At 31.8% G+C, this 23,967-nt stretch overlaps 1 protein-coding gene across 1 annotated transcript; it reads right to left on the reverse strand.

The window, feature by feature from the left end:
* Positions 1–7,630: 7,630 nt before the first annotated feature.
* On the reverse strand, positions 7,631–9,088 carry LOC100261874 (class V chitinase). The gene is made up of 2 exons (XM_002271807.5): positions 7,949–9,088; positions 7,631–7,790 (listed from the first exon to the last, which is right to left on the reverse strand). Exons 1-2 carry the CDS (start codon positions 9,027–9,029, stop codon positions 7,768–7,770), a joined length of 1,104 nt encoding a protein of 367 aa, XP_002271843.3. The 5' UTR covers positions 9,030–9,088; the 3' UTR covers positions 7,631–7,767.
* Between the last annotated feature and the right edge of the window lie 14,879 nt (positions 9,089–23,967).

The raw sequence follows: 23,967 nt of genomic DNA on the forward strand, positions 1-23,967 counted from the left end.
AAACTTAGTTATGAATCAATCCTCAAATCTTATATATGATTTTTTTTTTTGGGAATTTAACAATGTGATTATGTAAAAAAAAATTATTAAATTTTGAATTTTATCATTAAGTTAGATTTAGCTAAAACTCTTCATAATATAAATTATTTTTTCCTTGTAATGAACTCAAAGGAACACAACCCTATTTTAATCCTTTATTACTTCAAGGAACGTGACCCCTAAACGTCTTCCATTCGTTCTAGCATGTGAGAGGCTAAGGGAATTCAAGGTGAGGAGCAAACTTGAATAATCAAAATTAATTTTTGATATACTTATTGGTTGTTGCATGTACAATTTAGCCTCTTTTTGTTTAGAGGTTGCAAAGGAGTTTGGTTTGCTAAAAAAAGAGGAATTGTTATATTAAAGGAGATGATGTCAAAAACCAAGAGGATTATATCAATGAACTCGTGAAAAGGATGAACTATGTTTTTGTAAATTATAGTTTATCTTAATAGTCTTTGCACTAATATTTGATCATTAGATTGTTGAAATATTTTTATGTAATTAATAAATTTTTATGTAATTAGTATATATATAAATAATTACATTAATTGTTTGAACTAAGTTGTTGTATATCAATGTTTGAGGATATTTTATTTAGTAAAATTCAATTTAATTTTATGGCTTGTAATTGTTTTTTGCTTTTACTTATTTGCATAAGAAATTCATTATTTTAATAATAGGATATAAATATTATTTTTAATAGAAAATGTTCACAGATGACGCTTTTATAAGTGTCATTGTTAACATGAACCAAATATGACACTAGTAGAAGTGTCATTATTAACACGAATCAAAGAGATGACACTCATACAAGTGTCAAGGTTGACAATTTTGTAAAAATGATTTCAATAGAAAATGTCCAACATTGGCGTTTTTTATCAGTGTCATTGTTAACTTCATTCAAATATGACACTTTTAAAAACGTCATTGAAATATTAATCAAAGATGACGCTTCTTAGAAGTGTCATTGTAGACGAAAATATATAATCACAGGGTAGAAGAGGACGCTTAACGGAAGCGTCATATTTTATCTTTCTTGACACTTAAAAAACGTCATTATTTCTATTTTTTCTTGTAGTGAATAAGTATAGAAAAACTTATCTTAATTTTTAATAATTGGGAGAGAAATCAATTGGTTTACTTATTTGAAGTACTATTGAATTGAGACGATATCTTCTCCTAAATATTTTCACATTAAAATTTCGACAAGTTCCCTACTTGCATCACTCCACAAATCAGCTAAAACAACCACAAAGCTTATCATATGAGTTGTAGATCAGGTGCGACATGCTTCTGATAAAAGAAAGTCAATAATCTGTTTTGCCTATTCTCTTCAATGGCTTTCAACACTAGTTTTTGCCTTCTCTTCTTCCTTCTTTCCCTACTCCATCTCCACGGTCCCATTGCACAAAGCGTTGTGAAGGCCACCTACTGGTTTCCAGACAACGGATTTCCTTTGGATAGTATCAATTCAACCCTTTTCACTCATTTTTCTGCGCATTTGCCTATCTCAATCCCAATACCAATCAACTTATAGTTGTCCCTAAAGACAGAAATGCATTCTCCAACTTTACCAGAATTGTCCAACAAAAGAACCCTTTTGTCAAAACCCTTCTCTCCATTGGTGACGAAGTTCTGACTGTTGGGAAGTATCCCGAGTTATCATTTTTATAAAGAATATTGTAGGATATTTCCTAGATTGATATATCATTGTAAGATCATATTTCGTTATGGAATAAGGAAAATTATTAGAAATATTTTTATCAATATTTTAGGTTATGAGGAAAAAAAAGTTATGAAATGGGGATGAGCCTATAAAGACTATACAAGATGGATAGAAATGTAAGGAAAAATGAGAGATACCTAGTAGATTAAAAGGGATCGTGATAGGGTATAGATATAAGAAGTAGAGAAATATGAGATGTTTGAAGAACTCAATAATTGTATTTGGTTCTATCTTTTATTTTAAATCTAAACAATTTATATATTGTTTAGTTTCTCTTTTCATAAGAAATTTTTTTATCTGAGAGATAAGAGAAAAAATGGTCAAAATAAAACTTATTTTAGTTATATCTTTTTTTTTCTTAATGACAGTTTTTTTTTTTATAATTATATTAGATTTATTTCTCATTCAAATTGTATAAAAATTGAGATAGTGTAATTGGTTTTTAAAATTATCTAAAAGTTTTTAAATAAATTTAAATAAGATTATTAAGTTATATTAAGTAATTAAGTTAATTTAATAATTATATATAGTTTATGTTTGATTGATAGAATAGGAAATGGCATGATACCCTCGTTCTTATATTGGATGGAAATTATAACTTAGAATATTATATCCATAAGGTATGTATATACCATGCTCATATTTTATTTATAAAATGAATAAAAAATATATCACACCTTAAAGTTTGCTATTAAAAAAATGAAATCTCTCTTGTTTAATATCATTTACAAATCATTAATACATTTTATAATATAGTAATTAATCTTTATTTCTTTATTAATAATATTCATGATGAAAATACTAAAAAATAATAAATTTATTATTATTATTATTATTATATATAAAAAATATTATGTATTAAATATTGTATTAAATAATACTATATGTGGGATCCTTGCATTCGTGTAGCATGGGCCCTTTTCCGTGGTGTGTGTCCTTACTCGTCTAAGAAGCTAAAGGACGAAATACTATCTAGATATCATCTTTTGTTATCTAGCTAACATTAAATACTACAATTTTGAATGTTGTAACCGTTACATTAAGGCTATTCATGAGTATAAATATCTAATTTTAAAGCACAGAAACCACTATGCACAAGCCAATTATTGGCATTAAAGACAAAGGCACATGAAAAACGTTACAAATTGGCTAAGATAAATAGTTATCAAACATCGGAATCTAAGTACACAAATTTTTGTTCGTCTCTTCCCTAGACTAACTTAAGATTCAAAGGGACGTGTCCAGAAAAACCATCCAAACACTTCTTGTAATAAGTGCATTCACCATTCACTCAGGCAAGGCTAGTCGAATGGGACATTGTTGGTCGTGTACCGACACTATATATTAAAACTATTTTAGGTTGTTCACACCCTATTTTTTTGAAAAACAATTGAATTGATTTTTTTTTAAAAATTTGAAATTTTTGTTTTAAAAATTGAGTAACATAAAAAAATTATAAAAAAAAATAAAGAAAGTGGATGAAAAGAATAAATTTATAATTCATATAGTATGTATATCTCATGTCTTAACTTCAACTTAGAGATATTATATTCCATGTGGATGAATAACCATGCTAACTTGTTGCCAATTGAGATTCTTTTTTTCTTGGCTAAATTATTCTTCAACGATACTCTCTAGCTAGGATGTGTTTGGCTAGAGGGAACTGATTAAATTACCGGGTTTGCCCAAAAGAGAGAGAGAGAGAGAGAAAAATGGCAGGTAGTGATATATGGCAACATATTTTTATTATTAAGAAATACTAAAATGCTTCACGTATTTCCTACTGTTGGGCTTTGTGGAGTCTAGTTTTGTTTGATCTAATTTGGTGACTCAACCCGAATAATATTGCATGGCTTTTTAATGGAAGATTTACTGAGGCTTGTTGGCCTCGTTTAGCCCATTGAGGAACCACCTTTTGTAATTAGGGTTTTTTAGTGTGGTGTGGTTGTCGTGTTATATATAGAGAGAAAATATTGTAGTCGTCGAGGTTGTACTCTGTATTATTTCCTGATAATAGTAATATCCCTACAACTCCGTGGACGTAGGCAAATTGCCGAACCACGTAAATATTGTCTTGTGCGTGTGATTGTATTTCTTTGGAGTGTGTTTTCTCTATTTTTTGTTTCTCACAGGTTGGGAATTCAGTTTAATTCCCTACAATTGGTATCAGAGCCTAGGGTTAGGTTTGAGTGGGAGCAATGGCAGAGGAAGTAGGAAAGGCGTCTGGAATAGAAAAGTTCGATGGCACAGACTTTGCGTATTGGAGGATGCAGATTGAAGATTATCTCTATGGGAGGAAATTGCATTTGCCTCTTTTGGGGACAAAACTTAAAAGTATGAAGGTTGAGGAATGGATGCTTCTTGACAGACAGGTTCTAAGAGTTATTAGGTTAACTATGTTTAAGTCTGTTGCACACAATGTTGTAAAGGAGAAGACCACAGCAGATCTGATGAAGGCTTTGTCCGGTATGTATGAAAAGTCGTCGTCCGCAAACAATAAGGTGCATCTGATGAAGAAATTGTTCAATTTGAAGATGGAAGAGAAAGCATCAGTAACACAACATTTGAATGAACTTAATACAATCACAAATCAATTGTCGTTTGTAGAAATTGATTTTGATGATGAGATTCATGCTCTGATCGTCTTGGCTTCTTTGTCAAACAGTTAGGAGGCAATGAGGATGGCAGTAAGCAATTCTACGGGAAAGGAAAAGCTCAAGTACAATGATATACAAGATTTAATTCTGGTTGAGGAGATTCGCCGAAGAGATGCAGGCGAAACCTCAGGATCTGGTTCTGCTCTAAACCTTAAGACAAGAGGCAGAGGTAATAACAAAAATTCAAACCGGGGTAGATCAAAATCTAGAAATTCTAATTGGAACATAAGCAAATCTAGATCAAGCCAACAAGTACAATGCTGGAATTGTGGGAAAACAGGTCACTTTAAAAGATAATGCAAAAGTCCTAAGAAGAAGAATCAAGATGATTCTGCTAATGCTGTAACAGAAGATGTACAAGATGCATTACTTCTTGCAGTAGACAGTCCACTTGATGATTGGGTTTTGGATTCAAGAGCTTCGTTTCATACCACTTCACACCGAGAAATCATACAGAATTATGTTGCAGGTGATTTTGGTAAGGTGTATTTGGCTTATGATTTAGCCTTGGATGTTGTGGGTTTGGGAGACGTCCAGATATCGTTGCCCAATGGATCTATTTGGTTACTGGAGAAGGTTCGACATATTCCTAACCTGAGGAGAAATCTGATTTTTGTTGGACAACTTGATGATGAAGGACATGCAATACTATTTGTTGGTGGTACTTGGAAGGTTACAAAGGGGGCTAGGGTATTGGCTCGTGGAAAGAAGACTGGTACTCTGTATATGACCTCATGTCCAAGAGACACAATTGCAGTTTCTGATGTAAGTATTGATACAAGCCTATGGCACCGCAGACTTGGTCACATGAGTGAGAAATGGATGGAGATGCTATTTTCAAAAGGAAAACTATCAGAATTGAAGTCCATTGATTTTGACATGTGTGAAAGTTGCATCTTAGGAAAGCAAAAAAAAGGTGAGCTTCTTGAAAACTGGCAGGACACCGAAGGCTGAAAAATTGGAACTACATCACTTTTATTGATGACTCAAGCAGAAAAGTATGGGTTTATTTTAAATATGATGTATTTGAAACTTTTAAGAAATGGAAGGCCATGGTTGATACCAAAACAGGTTTGAAAGTAAAATGTTTGAGGTCAGATAATGGAGAAGAGTACATAGATGGAGGGTTCAGTAAGTATTGTGCTGCATAGGGAATTACAATGGAGAAGACTATTCCTGGAACACCACAACAGAATGGTGTGGCTGAGCGCATGAATAGAACTCTCAATGAGCGTGCTAGAAGTATGAGGTTGCATGCTGGACTACCAAAAACTTTTTGGGCTGATGCTGTTAGCACTGCAGCTTACCTGATAAACCGAGGACCATCAGTTCCCATGGAGTTCAGACTTCCTGAGGAGGTTTGGAGCGGTAAAGAGGTGAAGTTTTCACATTTAAAAGCTTTTGGTTGTGTTTCTTATGTTCATATTGATTCTGATGCTCGTAGTAAACTTGATGCAAAGTAAAAAATATGTTTTTTCATTGGCTATGGTGATGAGAAATTTGGCTATAAGTTTTGGGATGAACAAAACAGGAAAATCATCAAAAGTAGAAATGTGATATTTAATGAACAAGTTATGTACAAGGACAGGTCAACTGTAGTGTCAAATGTTACAAAGATAGATTAAAAGAAATCTGAGTTTGTCAACTTTGATGAATTGACTTAAAGTACTGTTCAAAAAGGGGGTGAAGAAGATAAGGAGAATGTAAATTCACAAGTAGATCTAAGTACACCTGTAGCTGAAGTTCGCAGATCTTCTAGGAACATTAGACCTCCACAGCGTTATTCACCTGTTTTAAATTATCTCCTGTTGACTAATAGTGGTGAGCCAGAGTATTATGATGAAGCCTTGCAAAATGAGAATTCAAGCAAGTGGGAGTTAGCCATGAAGGATGAGATGGATTCTTTGTTGGGGAATCAGACATAGAAACTAACTGAATTGCCAATAGGAAAGAAGGTTTTGCACAACAAGTGGGTATACAGAATAAAGAATGAGCATGATGGTAGCAAACGTCACAAGGCTAGATTAGTTGTTAAAGGGTTCTAGCAGAATGAGGGCATTCTACACAGTGATAGTCAGAGTGCAATTTTTCTTACCAAAAATTCAGCTTTTCATTCAGAGTCGAAGCATATACAAACAAAATACTACTTTATCCGTTACCTTGTTGAAGATAAACTGGTAATACTTGAGAAGATTTGTGGATCTAAGAACCCGGCAAACATGTTGACTAAGGATGTCACTATTGAGAAGTTGAAGCTGAGCGCAACTTCAATTAGTCTTCTAGCTTGAGGACAGGAGGATGAGTTGCAGGGATGAGGGATTGTTTCTTGGAGGATAGCGGTTTGATGTTGGTGATTGAACTAGTCTTCAAGTGAGAGATTTGTTGGGCTTTGTGGAGTCTAGTTTTGTTTGATCCGGTTTGGCAACCCAACCTAAATAATATTGCATGGCTTTTTAATGGGAGATTTACTGAGGCTTATTGGGCCCGTTTAACCCATTGAGGAACCACCTTTTGTAATTAGGGTTTTTTAGTGTGGTGTGGTTGCCGTATTATATATAGAGAGAAAATATTATAGCCGCCGAGGTTGTACTCTATATTCTTCCCTGATAATAGTGATATCCCTGCAACTCCGTGGACATAGGCAAATTATCGAACCATGTAAATATTGTCTTGTGCGTGTAATTGTTTTTTTTTTTTTTTTGCATGTATTTTCTCTATTTTTTGTTTCTCACAAGTTGGGAATTCGATTTAATTCCCTATACCTACTTCTCTCTCATCGTGATATTAAACAAATAAAAAGTCCATGTCCTAGGTTGATTTGTTCACCCGGGAAACATTAATTATACTTGACTTTTTAATCTATATTTTACAAAATGGAACTTCATGCATTTGAGCTCATCTTTTAGCATATTTTACAAAATGTTGAATTTGTAAAGTGTTGTTATTTTCTTCAATTTAATTATTAAAAAAACATTATAAAATTGATTGAGATTTAATAAAATAAATTACTATGAATTTTTGTGTATCCATAGGATCTTGTTTCTCAAGGTATAGATACGGAGGTGGTTCATACGATTAAGTTGATCCTTTACCTGCTTGGATTTAGTTCTATCTAACAAGTAGTTTAGAATTAATTAATTCATGTTGGTATCACATTTAGGGAATGAATTGAAAATAAATATGAGCATCATCCAACATCCAAATATCAGTAGAAATTAATGAGATTATTCATTATTTATCATGCTACATAGTACAAAACATTTCATAAAGTTGTTTTTGTTGTTATTGTTTCATTTTGAATAATCTCATACTTCCGCATTTCTTGGATCCCATGCTTCAAGCTTATGAGCCCCACGTCTGTGACGCTGCAAAAACAATAAAACCCAGCATTAGAACACACTGACATTTGGCATTTATTGACAAATGAATTTGAGCAGGTGCCTTAGCTATGAAATAGTCAACGAATTGTAATTTGAAAGAAAAACAAAATAATATGATATTTATAAATAATAAATATACTTACCAGTTTGAGAAAGGACCCAGTTGTAATCCACTCCAACGTGCCATGCGAAGTAACCGAGCAACCCCTTTCCCTTAGCATACGAAACCTTGGTGGAAATACTTGGAGTATCATCATAACCTATCCAAGTTGTATTAACATAGCAGTAGTCCCCCACATAGGTTGAGTTGTACACTTTCGTAGCTCCATTCGCTATGACCTGCCTGATCTGGTTGTAACCCATCGAACCATCTCCCGCCGTAGCTGCTCCGCTCGTGGCAGCGAAAAGACCATGATTATTAGCATTCACCAGTCTCCATGCATACCCATAGAAGGGAAATCCCAGTACTATCTTCTTGGCGGACAGACCTGCCTGAATCCAATCTACGATCCCATAATTGCCATTATACTGACTCCCCGGATCGTACAATTGAGCCGGCAAACGGGTTACCTGAGACCAACCGGGTCCATAGAAGTCGTAGGCCATAGCGTTGATCCAGTCCAAACTCGCTGAAATTGAGCTAACAGGATAACTCAATCTCTCGATTTTCGATGCATAATAAACTGCTGCGGTTAGAAGTAATGCAGCCTTGCCGGAGTTTTTGGACTCATTAGCAACTGCAGCTCGCCATTCAGTAAGGAGGGTTCCGAAGTTGGTCATATCGGTGGTGGTGATAGGGTACTCCCAGTCGAGGTCTAGACCAGAAAAGCCATTGGACCTTGCTACAGTTATGGAGGAATCGATGAAAGCCTTACGTGAACTAGCTTGGGTGGCCATGGAGGAGTACTGGGTCTTATTAGAGCTTCCTCCACCGATGGAAAGAAGGGTTTTGACAGAAGGGTTTTTTTGTTGGACAGTGGTGGTGAAGGTGGAGAATGCATTTGCGTTTTCGGAGGAAATCGTGACTTTGTTGGTGCTGGGATCGAGATCCGCAAATGCACAGAAAAGATGAGTGAAAAGGGTGGAATTGATACTGGAGGCAGGGAATCCGCTGGCTGGAAACCAGTAGCCCCCTTTCACCACGGTTTGCGCAGTGGAGCGGTGGAGTTGGAGCAGAGAAAGGAGGGAGAAGAGAAGGCAGAGAATGGACGTCTTGGAAGCCATCAAAAAAGAAAGGATAATGTATATGATTATCTTGATTTCTTTGAGATAAGGGATTGCCCCTGAAACAACTTAAATAATGACCTCTACTGTGGAATATAGCACCTTCTTGCCTGGATGATGATGATGATGATGATGTCATGGATTGCCTTATAGGAATCTGAGGTGTCTTCCGCAGCTGGTCAAAATTAACGTGGGTGGAGAGATTTCTTAGAAAAGAGAGGCTATAATAAAATAAAATCGGTTTTGGATGATTGTGGAGCGATGCGAGCAGCGCAACTAGTTGAATTTTTCATTGAAGATGGTGGGACAATAGTTCTGGTAGATTCCAAATGTAGCAACAATTTAAAAATGTTTTATTTAAAGTAAAATTATTTTTATATTTTTAATATCTAAATAGAATTTTGTTTGTTCCATCACATTTGAAAAAAAAAATTAATTTCATATAATTTTGGTTGATATATAGGATTTTTCATTTATTTGAAATTTTATTAAATACTTTTATTATTATTTTTTATTTTCACTCAAAATATGAGAATATTTGATAAAATTTTCAACCAATAAAAATTAGGTGTATTTAATTAATCAAATCTTAGGACTATGTGACTAAAATTAAATCTAAAAAAATTGTAAATTATGTATGAGATCTATGAATAATATCAATGACTAATTTTAAAAGTTGTATTTAATTATAAAGTTTATATTTGGTTTTCAGAAATTTTGATTATGTATGGTTTTGGAAAACTTCAAAGAAAATGAAAGAAAATTGAGAGTAAAATGAATAAAAAATAAATTTAAAATTAATAACTTATTTTTATATTATATTTTAAATTCATTTTATTTATTTTTAACTTTTTATATAAATATTAAATAATTTAAAAATATATGAGTTTTTAATTAATTTTACTTCCATATGACATTTTTTATTTTTTTATGATAAAAGGAAGTATGGAAAAATTATTTTTCTTTAATTATTTTTTTCTTAGTATTTTCATAGAACTAAGCATAACAAATGTAAAATGTGAAAGAAATAATGAAAAAAAACTAAAAAAAAAATGAAAAAACAAAGGAATATAAAAAATTCAATTAAAAATTAATAAATTATTTTTATATCATACTTCAAACTCATTTCACTTATATTATACTTTTATATAAAATTAAACAAATTAAAAATAAATAAATTTCATGTAATTTTAATTATATTTTATTTTTATTTATATTTTTATAACAAAAAAAATTAAATATAAGAAAATTATTTTTTATTATTTTTCTAAAACCAAAAATAATATCAGTGATAATTGTCTGAAACAAAGTTTTAGTAACCGAATTGATTACTCTCCCATATATACAAAGTTTTAATGTAATCTTTGTCAACTTGTTATGGGTTTTAATGTTGGACCTGGTCCTTTATCTAAAGAGTGGGTTTGTCCAATTCTAAAAGGTTGTATGGTTGACCAAACATCAAATCATTTTTACGTGGACACAAATGCGTGTAGACTTGGGTCTAGAAATTGACTGGGATATTTTGAGAAAATATCGGTGTCGACATAATTTATAGCCATCAGAAGACTTAAAAAACGGTTGAACCAATCTTCGGAACAGGTTTGAGTTTTTTAATCTTCAATTTAGATAGAAATTAATCTATCATAAATTAAAATTATAAATAAGTGATTTATCAATATCATACTTACAAAATGTATCGAGTGTTGATACCTCGAGTCCCTGACGATCCACGCAGTTGCCAAATGGATGGACACGCGATCTCAACCCACAAAGGTTCTTGATTCAATCGTTATACCTGCAAAAGGCATCCGGACGCACCCTCCGATGGTTTTGTTAGCCATGGTTAGAGAGGGAGATATAAATAAGTTGACCTTTTACTAGGTATCAGGAGATTACCTTCCTCTTCGTATGAAGGTTTATATATAGTGTCAGGAGTACTGTTCCTCTCATTAATGGTGAAAAGATATTTTATGTTTGTCATGATGTCATTCGGTGGCAGCAGGGTCATCACCACCCTACGGGCGGCTGTTAGAAACCATGGTAGGTGATGCGACTGTTAGAGATCGTGGGAAGTGATCATATTGAATGATCGTGGCAAGTGACTTGTTGTCACCTCAACTCGTCCTTTCACTCTGCAGGTGATGGGACGTGGGTCATGGTTGGTTGTTGTGATAGCGTGTAAGACTTGCTTACTTCAGTCAATGGTCCGGACAATTATATCCGGATGACATATGTTGATCATCCGGATGTGTTGTGTAAAGCCGTCCGGATGTTATGTTTATAAGTGTCGTTTGATCTTCCTTGAGGTAGTCCAGATGGGAAAGGCGCGTCATGTGTGCTTTATAGGAAGATCCGGATGAGGGTGACCCGGATGATAATGCGTGTCATGTGTCACTGTAAGATGCGTGCCACGTGTCTCGAAGGGAGGGGTCCCTACATCGAGTAATAAAATATTGGGGGTAAAATAATGGAGGCAAATAAAGACTACTATATTATTTTTTTTATACACTTTCTAAGAGAAAAATCTAATTTATGAATATTTTTTTATTAACAATTCTATTTTAGTGTAATTGCTTTCTTAACACAAATAACTAAATTAAAACCACTCAAACTTGACATACATATTCAATCTATTTTATATTCATTTTCATATATTTGAAACTTTATGGCTATGTTTGGTTCTCAGAAAATTTGAGGGAAAATGAAAGGGAAAGCAAATATAAAAAAAAAATAGAAGAAAATAAAAAGTGAAAGAAAATAAAAAATGGATTAAAAGTTGATAAGTTATTTTTATTTTTTACTTCAAACTCATTTTATTTATTTTAACTCTAAAGATTAAATAATTTTAAAATATATAAGTTTTTAATTAGTTTTAATTATATTTGATTTTCTTTTATATTTTTCATAGGACAACCAAATATGAAAAAATCATTTTCCTTTATATTTTTTTTCTTTCCTTAATATTTTCCGAAACCAAACATAACCTATAATTATGAATTTCTAATCAACAATTAAACATATACAACCAAATCTACCATTTTCTTCCTAAAATGTGGTTGCAGTATGGTGCAATCTTCAAAATAACAACAATTGGAAGGAAAATATTTTCTCACCAATAAACATTTGAGAAAAAAAAAAAACATGCATCTCTAAATTCTCCTGTCCTATTTAAAAAGATGCGAATGATCTCACAAATTAAAATGAAAAAGTGTTTCAACCTACTTAGATTAATTAATAATTTTGTTCTAATTATGAATTATTCTAACACGGCTTACTTTCTTAGGTCTCAATATTTTTTTTGGGTTCAAGCTACCCTAGCATCAAATTTGAAGAAAACAAAAATGAAAGAAAATAGAGAAGCAAAACGAAAAAGTGAAAAAAAAAAATTTAATCAATGAATTATTTTTATATAATATTTTAAATTTATTTTAAGCTTTTTTATATAAATATTAAATAATTTAAAAATATTTAAGTTTCTAATTAATTTTAATTATATATGATTTTTTTTATAATAAAACCATGAATAAAAATAATTTTTTTCTTAATATTTTCATAAAACTAAATATAAGAGAGGAAAAATTGTGAAAGAAAAAAATAGAGGAAAATGTAAAAAAAAAAAAAAAAACTTAAAATTAATATATTACTTTTCAAAGTAATTTCACTTATTTTAAATTTTTATATAAAAAAATAAATAATTTTAAAAACATATAAATTTTCAAGTAATTTTATTTATATTTGATTTTTTTTATAATAAAAAACTAAAGATAAGAAAATTATTTTTTAATATTTTTTATTCCTTAATATTTTTCTAAAACCGGAGATAGTATTAGTGTTAATTATCCAAAACAAAGCTTAAGTGACCGAATTGATTACTCTCGGGTATTCAAAGTTTTATTGTAATTTTTTTCAACTTGTTATTGGTTTTAATGTTGGGTTTGGTCCATCATCTAAATCCTAGAGAGAAAAAAAAATTGGATTTTTGAGAAAAAATATTATAATTTTAAAAAATAAAACACAAATGGTTGTAGATTTTGGTCAAGAAATTAATTGAGATGCTTTGAGACGATGTTACAAACCTTAGCACATGGTCTTTAATAGTTGGTATGATTCTTTGTGGACATAATTTATAATTAGTGGTCAACGAAAGACTTCTTAAATTATTGAAAAGAGATTATTAGCAGAGAATTTTACTCTTCAAACACAAATCCTATTTTAAAAAATAGAGATCAATGATAAATAAATCCATGTTAATCAATAAAATTTCTATGTGGAAAACTAATCATTAAATTTGATGATCTCCTGTTTCTTCAAGCATCTCACAACTTTCATGAATTTTTTTGTTGCTCTCCTCTTTTTCATGACACCTTGCTCAACCCACCATCATGAGTTTTGTTCCTATTTCTTTTATTTAGTAGAAATGTCGCACAATCTGAATATAAATTGCTTTATTATATTGTTGATTTTAGGATAAACTTACATTGGTTTTTATGGGCATGATAATATTTTAGATGAATTAGCTGAGATATTGGAGATAACTAATATTAAGGTCTAAATTGTTTTTTGGTAGATACAGATTAATTCAACTTAAATATAATTTAATAAAGTTAAGTATTAAGTTGATTATTTATTTAATATTTTATTTTTAAGGGTTATAATGCATAAATAAACTGCAATTAAGCCAGTATCTGATATATCTTGGAGCTACTTTTTGAAAACTACCTACTTTTGGCATGTAAACATATCTCGAAGTAAAAGGCATTGGATCGTGGAGAATAATTATAGTTTTTGGCATGGATTTTTCTATCTTTTTCAACCTCTAATTAAAAGATCAGACAGTGATATGTTTGTTGTAAGCATATTTATGGTACTAAATAGAAATAAAAAAATACAATTTATATAATCAATTTATTTTTATATTCATTTTCATGTATTTCATACTTTATGATTACGAATTTCTAATTATTTTTTATTATGTTAATAATAATAATAATGTAAAAGAAGAAAGATCCAAAGAAAAAAAGTTTTGAGGAAAAGTGAATTCATATTCTAGTTGTCTTGTCTATGTGATTTGAATCATGATTATTATAATAAATATTTCTCTAAAGTTACATGCATAAATCATAAGTAACTATATGATGATTCACATAATTGTTTTTAAATTTAAAATCATTTTTAAGTTATTTAATTTTACCTTATTAAAGTAGAGAATTTTAAGAATATAGGCTTAATAATTTAGTATAATTTATTAATTTAAATTTTAAAACTTATTATTTAATGTTATGAAAGTGAATATATGGGACTTAACAATTTTTAAAACCTTTTAAAATGTTTTAAAGAATGTTAATACTTGGAATAAAGAAAAATGTTTTAAGATATTAATTTTTAAAAAATCATTTTACATTATTTTAGGTTATTAAATAGGAGGTTCTCGATTTTACTTTGCCATCAAAGTGCACTTAATTAAAAATTACTTCAAAATAAAACGGATTAATTTAGTGCAACCCTAATTTGATAAACAATTGTAGATATACAAATTTTAGTCAATTAAAGCACCGTTAAATTGATCATTAAAATCATGACTCCTTGTTCAATAAAATTTGGATGGGACAAGTGATCAATCATACACATTGACATATGACAAATTATTCAAAAGATGACACGTGGTAAAGTTTGAAAGGCTACGAAATCAAGTCTTATAAAATCAAATCAAATAATTAAAGTCAAAATGGAATCAAAAAGATATATATATATATATAAAATGAATCTCCCAATTGAAGTAGAAAGGGTATTGGAAATTAATATTTTCTTATTAACAAATTTACTAGATGAAGGAGACAAGCTTATAAAATCAAGAAGTCTAATTATTTTAATTAAGCAATCAAATATCGGGGATTTCAAATTCCATCCCCTACCTATTAAGATATGGACTCACATATCTAACAATAATTCATGACTAAGCTATTCACCTCTTACAATATTTGTTTTCTGTTCGTTCAAGAGTATGGGCCACCTATGTGTAGAGCCCAAACGCCATCACGAGTCTTAGATGATGGGCCTAGACTCGTGAGGCCTAATAGGCCAATGGGTATGGTCCCTAAAGCAGAATTGTATAAAAGGTCAAGGGTCTATTCATTTTGTAATATCACATTTTTTAATAGAACAGAACCCTAATCTCTCCCGCTTCCCATTGCCAGAGAGAATCCAGTGACGGTGGTTCCTCTCCTCAGCCTTAGAAGATCCATACATCTCAACCAAAATTCATAAATGGATTTGGGTATGTTCCATGTGAATAAATGTATGTTCTAAATGAATTGATAATGAAGATGTATGACGGTGGTTCACCTCCTCAGCCTTAGAAGATCTATACATCTTCAACCAAAATTCATAAATGGATTCGGGTATATTCCATGTGAATAAATGTATGTTCTAAATGAATTGATAATGAAGATGTATGACAGTGGTTCCCATCCTCAGCCTTAGAAGATCCATACATCTTCAACCAAAATTCATAAATGGATTCGGGTATATTCCATGTGAATAAATGTATGTTCTAAATGAATTGATAAATATATCCTGCATATGTTTTGGTGATAATGGAGATCAAAGATATATATAAAAATTGGTATCAAAGCGAGGTTCCGGTTCCATTTTCACCAAAAACAATCTTTAAAAACAAAAACGAAATATCCAGGGAAAACAACAAAATAAATCTGAGCCGTTTTGGGTGCTGCAGGCGTTCGTTTCAGGCATTGTTTAGGCGCCATACCTGGTGCTATTTGGAGAGCCATTTCAGGCCCACTCCAGATGCGGTTCAAGCGTCGATTTTCCATCGTTTCGGTGCCATTTTAGCACCGTTGTTGGACCGTTTTGGTGCTGCTAAGTGCACCGCTGCAGGAGACATCCGCCTTGCATTCCCTCCAGACGTCGTTCTTGGCGTCGTTTGTTAATTGAAACGTCATTGAGCAACAACGTTCAGGCGCCGTTTTGGCGCCGTTGGTGGGATTGCGCCATTTTGGTGCTGCTGGTGCTCCACTACAAGGCCGCTGGTGTGATATTGGTGCACCGCTGGTGCGACGCTGGTGCGCCGCTGCAGGGTTCCCTGCAAATGTAGTCATGGGTCTCAAATGCATCCTATTTTATGGCATAGTTTAATAAAAAACAAATAAATAAATAAAAACCGTATGGGTTTATGCATGTAAAATAAATGCCCTCTCTAAGCTTTTACAATAAAGGACTAGTGGTTTGATATATATATATATATATATATATATATATATATATATATATATGCTTTTGGGAACATCACCAAATAGAATTATGGGTGAGCCATAGTCCAGTAGCTCAAAAACTATAAGGGGTGCAATACCTGAGGAAACCTAAGCCAAGTCATTCTTGGACCAGATAGCAAATTGATTCGCTGCAAACGAAAAGGTTGAGACAAGCACTATTCTTAGTAAGCTTGTCTCTATGCGGTATAAAGGGAAAGAGAATATAAAGGAGTATATTATGAAAATGTCTAATCTTGTGACTAGACTCAAGGCACTAAAGTTAAAGTTGTCGGAAGACATACTCGTGCACTTGGTCTTGATTTCTCTACCTACACAATTCAATCCATTCAAAATCAGTTACAACACTCAAAAAGAGAAATGGACTTTGAATGAGCTTATTGCTCAGTGTGTACAAGAGGAAGAGAGATTGAAACAAGAGAAGATAGAAAGTACTCACTTGGCTTCCACATCTCAAGGATTTTATGCTAATAAGAAAAGAAAGAGGGACAATAAAGGAAAACAAACTGCAGTTTATGAGACATCAAAGCAGAAGGTGCAGAAGAAACAAGATAAGGAAATCACTTGTTTCTTTTGCAAAAAGGCTGGTCATATGAAGAAGACATGTACCAAATACGCTGCTTAGCATGAAAAGAAAGGTACACTTCTCAACTTTGTTTGTTCAGAAATTAATTTAGTTGTAGTGCCTACTGACACTTAGTGGATAGATACAGGTGCAACTACTCACATAAGTGTCACTATGCAGGGTTGCCTAAGGAGCCGAATGCCAACTGATGGTAAAAGATACATTTATGTGGGAAATGGCAACAAGGTTGCAGTCAAGGCTATTGGTCTTTTTAGACTACAGTTGGACTCTGGATGTACTTTGGATTTGGAAAAGACTTTTGTAGTACCGTCATTTAGACATAATTTAATTTCTATTTCATGTCTGGACAAATTTGGATATTGTTGTTCATTTAGAAATGGAATGGCTAGTCTTTATCTAAATTCAAATGTTATTGGTACAAGTAGTCTAACAGACAAATTATATAAATTGAACATAAAGGTCACTAATGGAAATGAAACCTTGCATTCAAGTAATTATGGCATTAAGCGAAAATTAATAAATGAAAATTCATCAATGTTATGGCATAGGCGTTTGGGTCATATTTCAAATCAATGTATTCAAAGGCTTGTGTCAGAAGGAATTCTTGATACACTTGATTTCTCAGACTTTCAAGTCTGTATAGAGTGCATTAAGGGTAAACAAACAAATATGAGAAAAAATGATGCCAATAGATGCAGTGACATCTTGGAATTGATACATACGAAGATTTGTGGTCCATTTCCTACCCCTTCTTGGAATGGACAACAATATTTTATCACTTTCATTAACGATTACTCGCTCTATGGCTATCTTTATTTGATTCATGAAAAGTCTCAATCATTGGATGTGTTCAAGAATTTCAAACCTGAAGTTGAGAACCAACTAAGCAAGAAAATAAAGGTCATCAGATCTGACCATGGAGGTGAATATTATGGTAGATATGACGGATCCGGTGAACAATGTCTAGGGCTATTCGCCAAATATTTGATGGAGTGTGGTATCGCTCCTCAATACACCATGTCGGGGACTCCGAGCCAAAATGGTGTACCAAAGAAGCGAAACCGTACTCTTAAGGATATGATAAGAAGTATGATCAATCATTTCACCTTACCAGAATCACTTTGAGGCGAAGCCATCAAAACTGTAATTTACATTTTGAATAGAGTACCAAGCAAAGCAGTAGCCAAAACCCCATATGAGTTATGGACTAGCAAGAAACCTAGTATTAGGCACTTACATGTTTGGGGTTGTCCAGCTGAAGCTAGGCCTTACAAACCAAATGAAAAGAAATTAGACTCCAGAACAGTGAGCTGCTACTTTGTAGGGTATTCTGAAAGGTCGAGAGGTTTCAAATTTTATGACCCCTCATCTAGATCCTTCTTTGAAACGGGTAATGCTAAGTTCATTGAGGATGTTGAGTTAAGTGGGAGAGAACCATTAAGAAAGGTGGTCTTTGAAGAGGAATCTGTTAGTATTCCTACGACTAGACATGGTCATATTATGTTTGATGACACTATTCAGAATGTACAGTCGATAACAGAAATTTAAGACACACCTGAAATTCCTCCTGCTCAAGTTATGGAATCGATTCAAGTTCATGAAGAGATAACTCAACAACCTCAAGAACCTCAAGTACAAGTGCCATTAAGGAGATCCACTAGAGAAGGAGAAATACAATTTCAGATGATTATTTTGTATATCTCCAAGAACATGAGTTTGACATGGGTCTAGAAGACGATCCAATTTCAGTTAGTCAAGTCAAACAAAGTTCTAACTCTGAAAAGTGGATAAAAGCCATAAAGGAAGATATGAAATCAATGAAAGACAATGGTGTTTGGGACCTAGTAGAGTTGCCTGAAGGTGTAAAACCGATTGATTGTAAATGGGTTTTTAAGACCAAACGGGATTCAAAAGACAATATTGTTAGGTATAAGGCGCACCTAGTCGCAAAAGGTTTCACTCAAAATGAATGCATTGATTATAAGAAGACCTTTTCACCGGTTTTGTCAAATGACTCCTTTAGAATCATCATGGCACTTGTAGCTCATTATGATTTAGAGCTACATCAAATGGACTTTAAAATAGCGTTTCTTAATGGTAACATTGATGAAACAATATACATGGTGCAACCGAAGAACTTTGAGTCTAATGATTCAAAGCAACTTGTATGCATATTAAAAAGATCCATATATGATTTAAAGCAAGCATCTCGACAATGGTACCGAAAGTGTGATAAGGTGATCACTTCGTTTGGTTTTAAGGAGAACACCGTTGATCAATGCATATACCTCAAGTTCAGTGGGAGCAAATTCATTATCTTGGTGCTATATGTTGATGATATTCTACTTGCGAGTAGTGATGTGGGACTTTTGCATGAAACCAAGTGATTTCTATCTAGTAAATTTGATATGAAAGATCTTGGTGATGCATCTTTTGTGTTAGGTATACAGATCTATAGGGATCGTTCAAGAGGTATACTTGGGCTATCACAAAAGGCCTACATCGATAAAGTTTTGAATAGATTTGGCATGAGAAATTGTGCACCAGGAGACACGTCTGTGGCAAAAGCCGATAAATTTAGTTTGCACCAATGTCCAAAAAATGAACATGAGAAGAAGGATATGGAAAGGTTTCCCTATGCCTCGACAATAGGAAGTCTCATGTATGCACAAGTTTGTACGCGTCCGGATATTGGGTACATTGTTGGAATGTTAGGTAGATATTTGAGTAACATAGGTATGGATCACTAGAAAAAGGCAAAATGGGTTATGCGATATTTACAAAGAACTAAAGATTATATGCTCACATACCGTAGATCTAGTCATTTAGAGATCGTGGGATATTCAGACTCCGATTTCGCGGGATGTCTTGACAGCCGGAGATCCACTTCAGGCTACATCTTCATGTTGGCTGGAGAAGCAGTTTCATGGAAAAGTGTTAAACAAACACTTATTGCTTCTTCCATCATGGAGGTAGAATTCATAGCTTGCTACGAGGCATCAAACCATGGAATATGGTTGCGAAATTTTATCACTCGGTTCCGAATTGTTGATGGGATTGAGAAACCATTGAGAATCAACTATGATAATAAAGCCGTAGAATTGTATTCTAAGAACAACCGAAGTTCGTCAAAGTCCAAACACATTGACATCAAGTTCTTGGTTGTGAAAGAAAAAGTTCAGAGTCTTCAAGTATCGATTGAACACATAAGCACAAACTCCATGATTGCGGACTCACTCACTAAGGGTTTACCACCCAAAGTATATCATGAGCATGTCACACATATGGGTGTTGTACACATTGATGATGTGCTAGTACAGTGGGAGTTTGTATTTAGATTTTGTGTTTGTTTTCTTGATGTGATATTATGTTATGTTATCTATACAAACTTTGTTTTTTTAAAAGACTATTGTGTTTGAACACTCTGAATTAAAATGATGACTTTCAGAAGCAGTTTAGCATCAAGTGTTGAAAGTGGAATTTGACTATTTTTAGCCATAAAGTAAGACCAATTGGAAATAGACATATTAAAGATCACATTCTATGTAATTTCCATTCTACACATTCATACTTGATCCATGTTGCTAATCTTTGTTAATGTTGTGATCATTGATGGGTCTAGTTAAATTATGATTAACGAAGACCGCTTTAATCCTATGTTAACATAATTAGTAGACCGGATTGTTTAAGGATATTAAGATAGAATAGCAAGATGAGCTCAATAAAGTACTATCATGAACATTGTTTTGTAATATATATGGTTCAAGTAGGAGATTGTTAAGATATGGACTCACATATCTAACAATAATTCATGACTAAGCTATTCACCTCTTACAATATTTGTTTTTTGTTCGTTCAAGAGTATGGGCCACCTATGTGTAGAGCCCAAACGCCATCACGAGTCTTAGATGATGGACCTAAGACTCATGAGGCCCAATAGCCTAATGGGTATGGTCCCTAAGGCAAGAGGGTATAAAAGGTCAAGGGTCTGTTCATTTTGTAATATCACATTTTTTAATAGAACAGAACCCTAATCTCTCCCGCTTCCCATTGCCAGAGAGAATCTAGTGACAGTGGTTCCCCTCCTCAACCTTAGAAGATCCATACATCTTCAACCAAAATTCAGAAATGGATTAAGGTATGTTCCATGTGAATAAATGTATGTTTTAAATGAATTGATAAATATATCCTGCATATGTTTTGGTGATAATGGAGATCAAAGATATATATAACAATACCTTCACTTATAAATAAGAGTGACTAGCTCCTTATTAGACCAAAGTTGAGTATTATAATTGTTAGCATAAGGTTTGAATTAAAAAGAATAATTATTTATAAAAATCTTATTTGAAATTGAATAATTATATGTTTGTGTACTCTTAATGATGTCATCATATGCATGCTATGCGTTGCACTTTTCTAAAATTCATGTTTTCCCATTTTCTTACATTATTTTCCCTAATGGTGCTTTAAATTAGAAATGCTCTAAATTTGAGCAAACTTTTATTTGAAAAACATTTTCAAATGAAAAAATGGGAGAAATAGTATAATGGTTTTATTTTACATATTTCCACCGAAAATATGTCATGCTTAATATTCACATTTGTAAAATCATTTTTAGTTAATATTATGATTCATTCGTCATGCCTAAATGAGACTTTTTGTTGATGACAAAAAGGAGAAGTAATGATAAGTTGCTAACTTGAGGAAAAAGTAGTACTAAATTGTTAATATTGTTTTAGCAATGCTATCAATATTAATGCTATGTACAAAATGATTAAATACATGCATGCATCTTGTTTATTATTTTGTCGATTGCTATTGATCTTTGCGTTATTTATACTTGATTATATTATTTTTTAAGCATCATTAATATATTCCTAAAAGCTCTTAAACTTAAATATTTTCTAATATTAAGGAGCATATATTGAGGGAAAGCAATTTCACAACCTTAGTTTTGTAATCATAAAAAAGTGAGAGATTATGAGACCAAGGTTTGATTAATCTCAATTTTGATGATAACAAAATAGAATTGAGAACTAATAGTTTATCTTAAGTGTCTTTAGGCAATATTATTTCTAAAGTGGGAATCACAAAAAATAAACAAATCAAAAGAAAATCAAGAAAAATGAGAAGACCTCAAAGACCTCTTTGTACGGTTATTGGTACACTAGAATCATGTATTTTATTTTTACTTAAGCACCTAAAATTATTCAAGTGTCTAAATCAATTTTATTCTTTTATAAATTGGACAGAGAATCTTTTTAAATGAAAACTACCTTTATTTAATAATATTCATAGTTAAAAAAGTTTTCAAAATGACAAAGAGTTTATTTAGTCGGGTTTTCCTAAGGATTTTAAGTTAAAGATGTAAAAATTGCAAAAACTATAGAGTTCATTTATGCATCTTTTCATGTTTTTATAAAAAATGAGATTGATTGTTTCAAGAATAAAAAATGTATATTTTGACATGTATTTCAACATTAAAAAAAAAATCTTAATTTTTCATATTGAAACAATTTAAGTCATTACAAGTCATTTGTGCATCAATTTTCCATATTCTATATATGTTTGACCAAAATAACTCAACCCATTAGTATTCACTAAACTAGTTAATGTTCAATCGATTTAAGTAGTTACTATTTGCTTAATCAATCAAGGACCAATTGAACCAATGATCAATTGATCGAGCTCTTATGACCTAACAATCACTTTCTGGACCTTTTGCCACCCAATGGCTATAGTCCATTCAACTAGTTGGTCGATTGGTTGATTCAAACTATACCTAACAACTAGTTTAAGCTTTTAACTCCTATTTAAAAACTTCAAACTTTTTGTTTTGCATAAGGAAGAGTTCTAAATTTTTCTTAAATATTACTTGAGCCTTAAGGGAGTATTTTTAGAGTGCACTTGCTTTCAAATTTATAATTCATCTTAATGCATCATTCAACCTTAGTTTCTTTATATTCCATTTGAGTAAATATTATAAATTAGGATCCTTTCTTCATATCTATCTCTTGAGATGGTGTTTTGGAATCATAATCCAAAGAGAATAGTATGAAAATTTTGACTTTTAACCTTGGTGTAAAGGTCCTTCAAACCATAATCCAAATGAAAAGCTTGAAGACTTGAAAGCCTTAATTAGTAGAACCCTCACTTGTATAGGAGTTCGAGGAGAGTGAATATAGGTCGAGTTTGTGTTGAATCTTTATAAAAACTAGTGTTTGTGTTTCTTTTTTTCCTACTCTCTTTATTTATTTCAAAATTTTCTTATATTGATTTTTCTTATATTATTACTTATATTGTCACTTGCATTCTCTAAGTTTAAATTTTCAAAAATGACCATCACCTTATTTACCCTCCCACTATAGCGTTTACCTTAAATTGGTATAATTAAAATTTTAACACCATGATTATATATTTATTCCTCATGTCCATTTTCTTCATTTTCTTAATTTTTTTTATATAACTCATTTTTCAAAATAAACAAATTTGATCGTACAAATTAAATTTTTAGTTCAAAAAAGAATATTTATAGTTTTAATATATTGTGTTATTTAAAATAATACTTAACATTCACAAAATATTTTTATATATTTAATTGCATAATGTAATGTTGTTTTATTTACAAATTTTAAATATTTAAATTATGAATATCATTAACAAAAAAAAATTAAAAGATTACTTACTAAATTAAAAATTATAGAATGATTTCCAAATAATAGTAAATATAAGAATATTGTTTTTAATAACAAGCATTGGAATATAATGTATTTTTTTATTTTAAAAAATTATTGAACAACAATATGCTTCTATTCCCCTTTTTATTCTTTAAGCCAAATATATATACAGCATAACATATTTTAAGATAAGATATGTTAAAATATCATTTCCATTAGATAAATAGTTAAGATATCCCATTACTTATTGTATTCAATATTCAATCCAGCATGTAATAAGATAAGTATAGAAAAACTTATCTGATTTTTATTTTTTTTCATCCACATGGAATATAATATCTCTAAGTTGAAGTTAAGAGATGAGATATACATACTATATGAATTAT

Source organism: Vitis vinifera, chromosome 11, assembly GCF_030704535.1.
Source record: "Vitis vinifera cultivar Pinot Noir 40024 chromosome 11, ASM3070453v1".
NCBI classification, from domain to species: domain Eukaryota; kingdom Viridiplantae; phylum Streptophyta; class Magnoliopsida; order Vitales; family Vitaceae; genus Vitis; species Vitis vinifera.

Coding starts and splice junctions, on each gene's coding strand:
- LOC100261874 (XM_002271807.5), bottom strand. CDS start 9,029: ATGGCTTCCAAGACGTCCATTCTCTGCCTTCTCTTCTCCCTCCTTTCT. Junction 7,791..7,948: donor CTGGGTCCTTTCTCAAACTG/GTAAGTATATTT, acceptor TTGTTTTTGCAG/CGTCACAGACGTGGGGCTCA.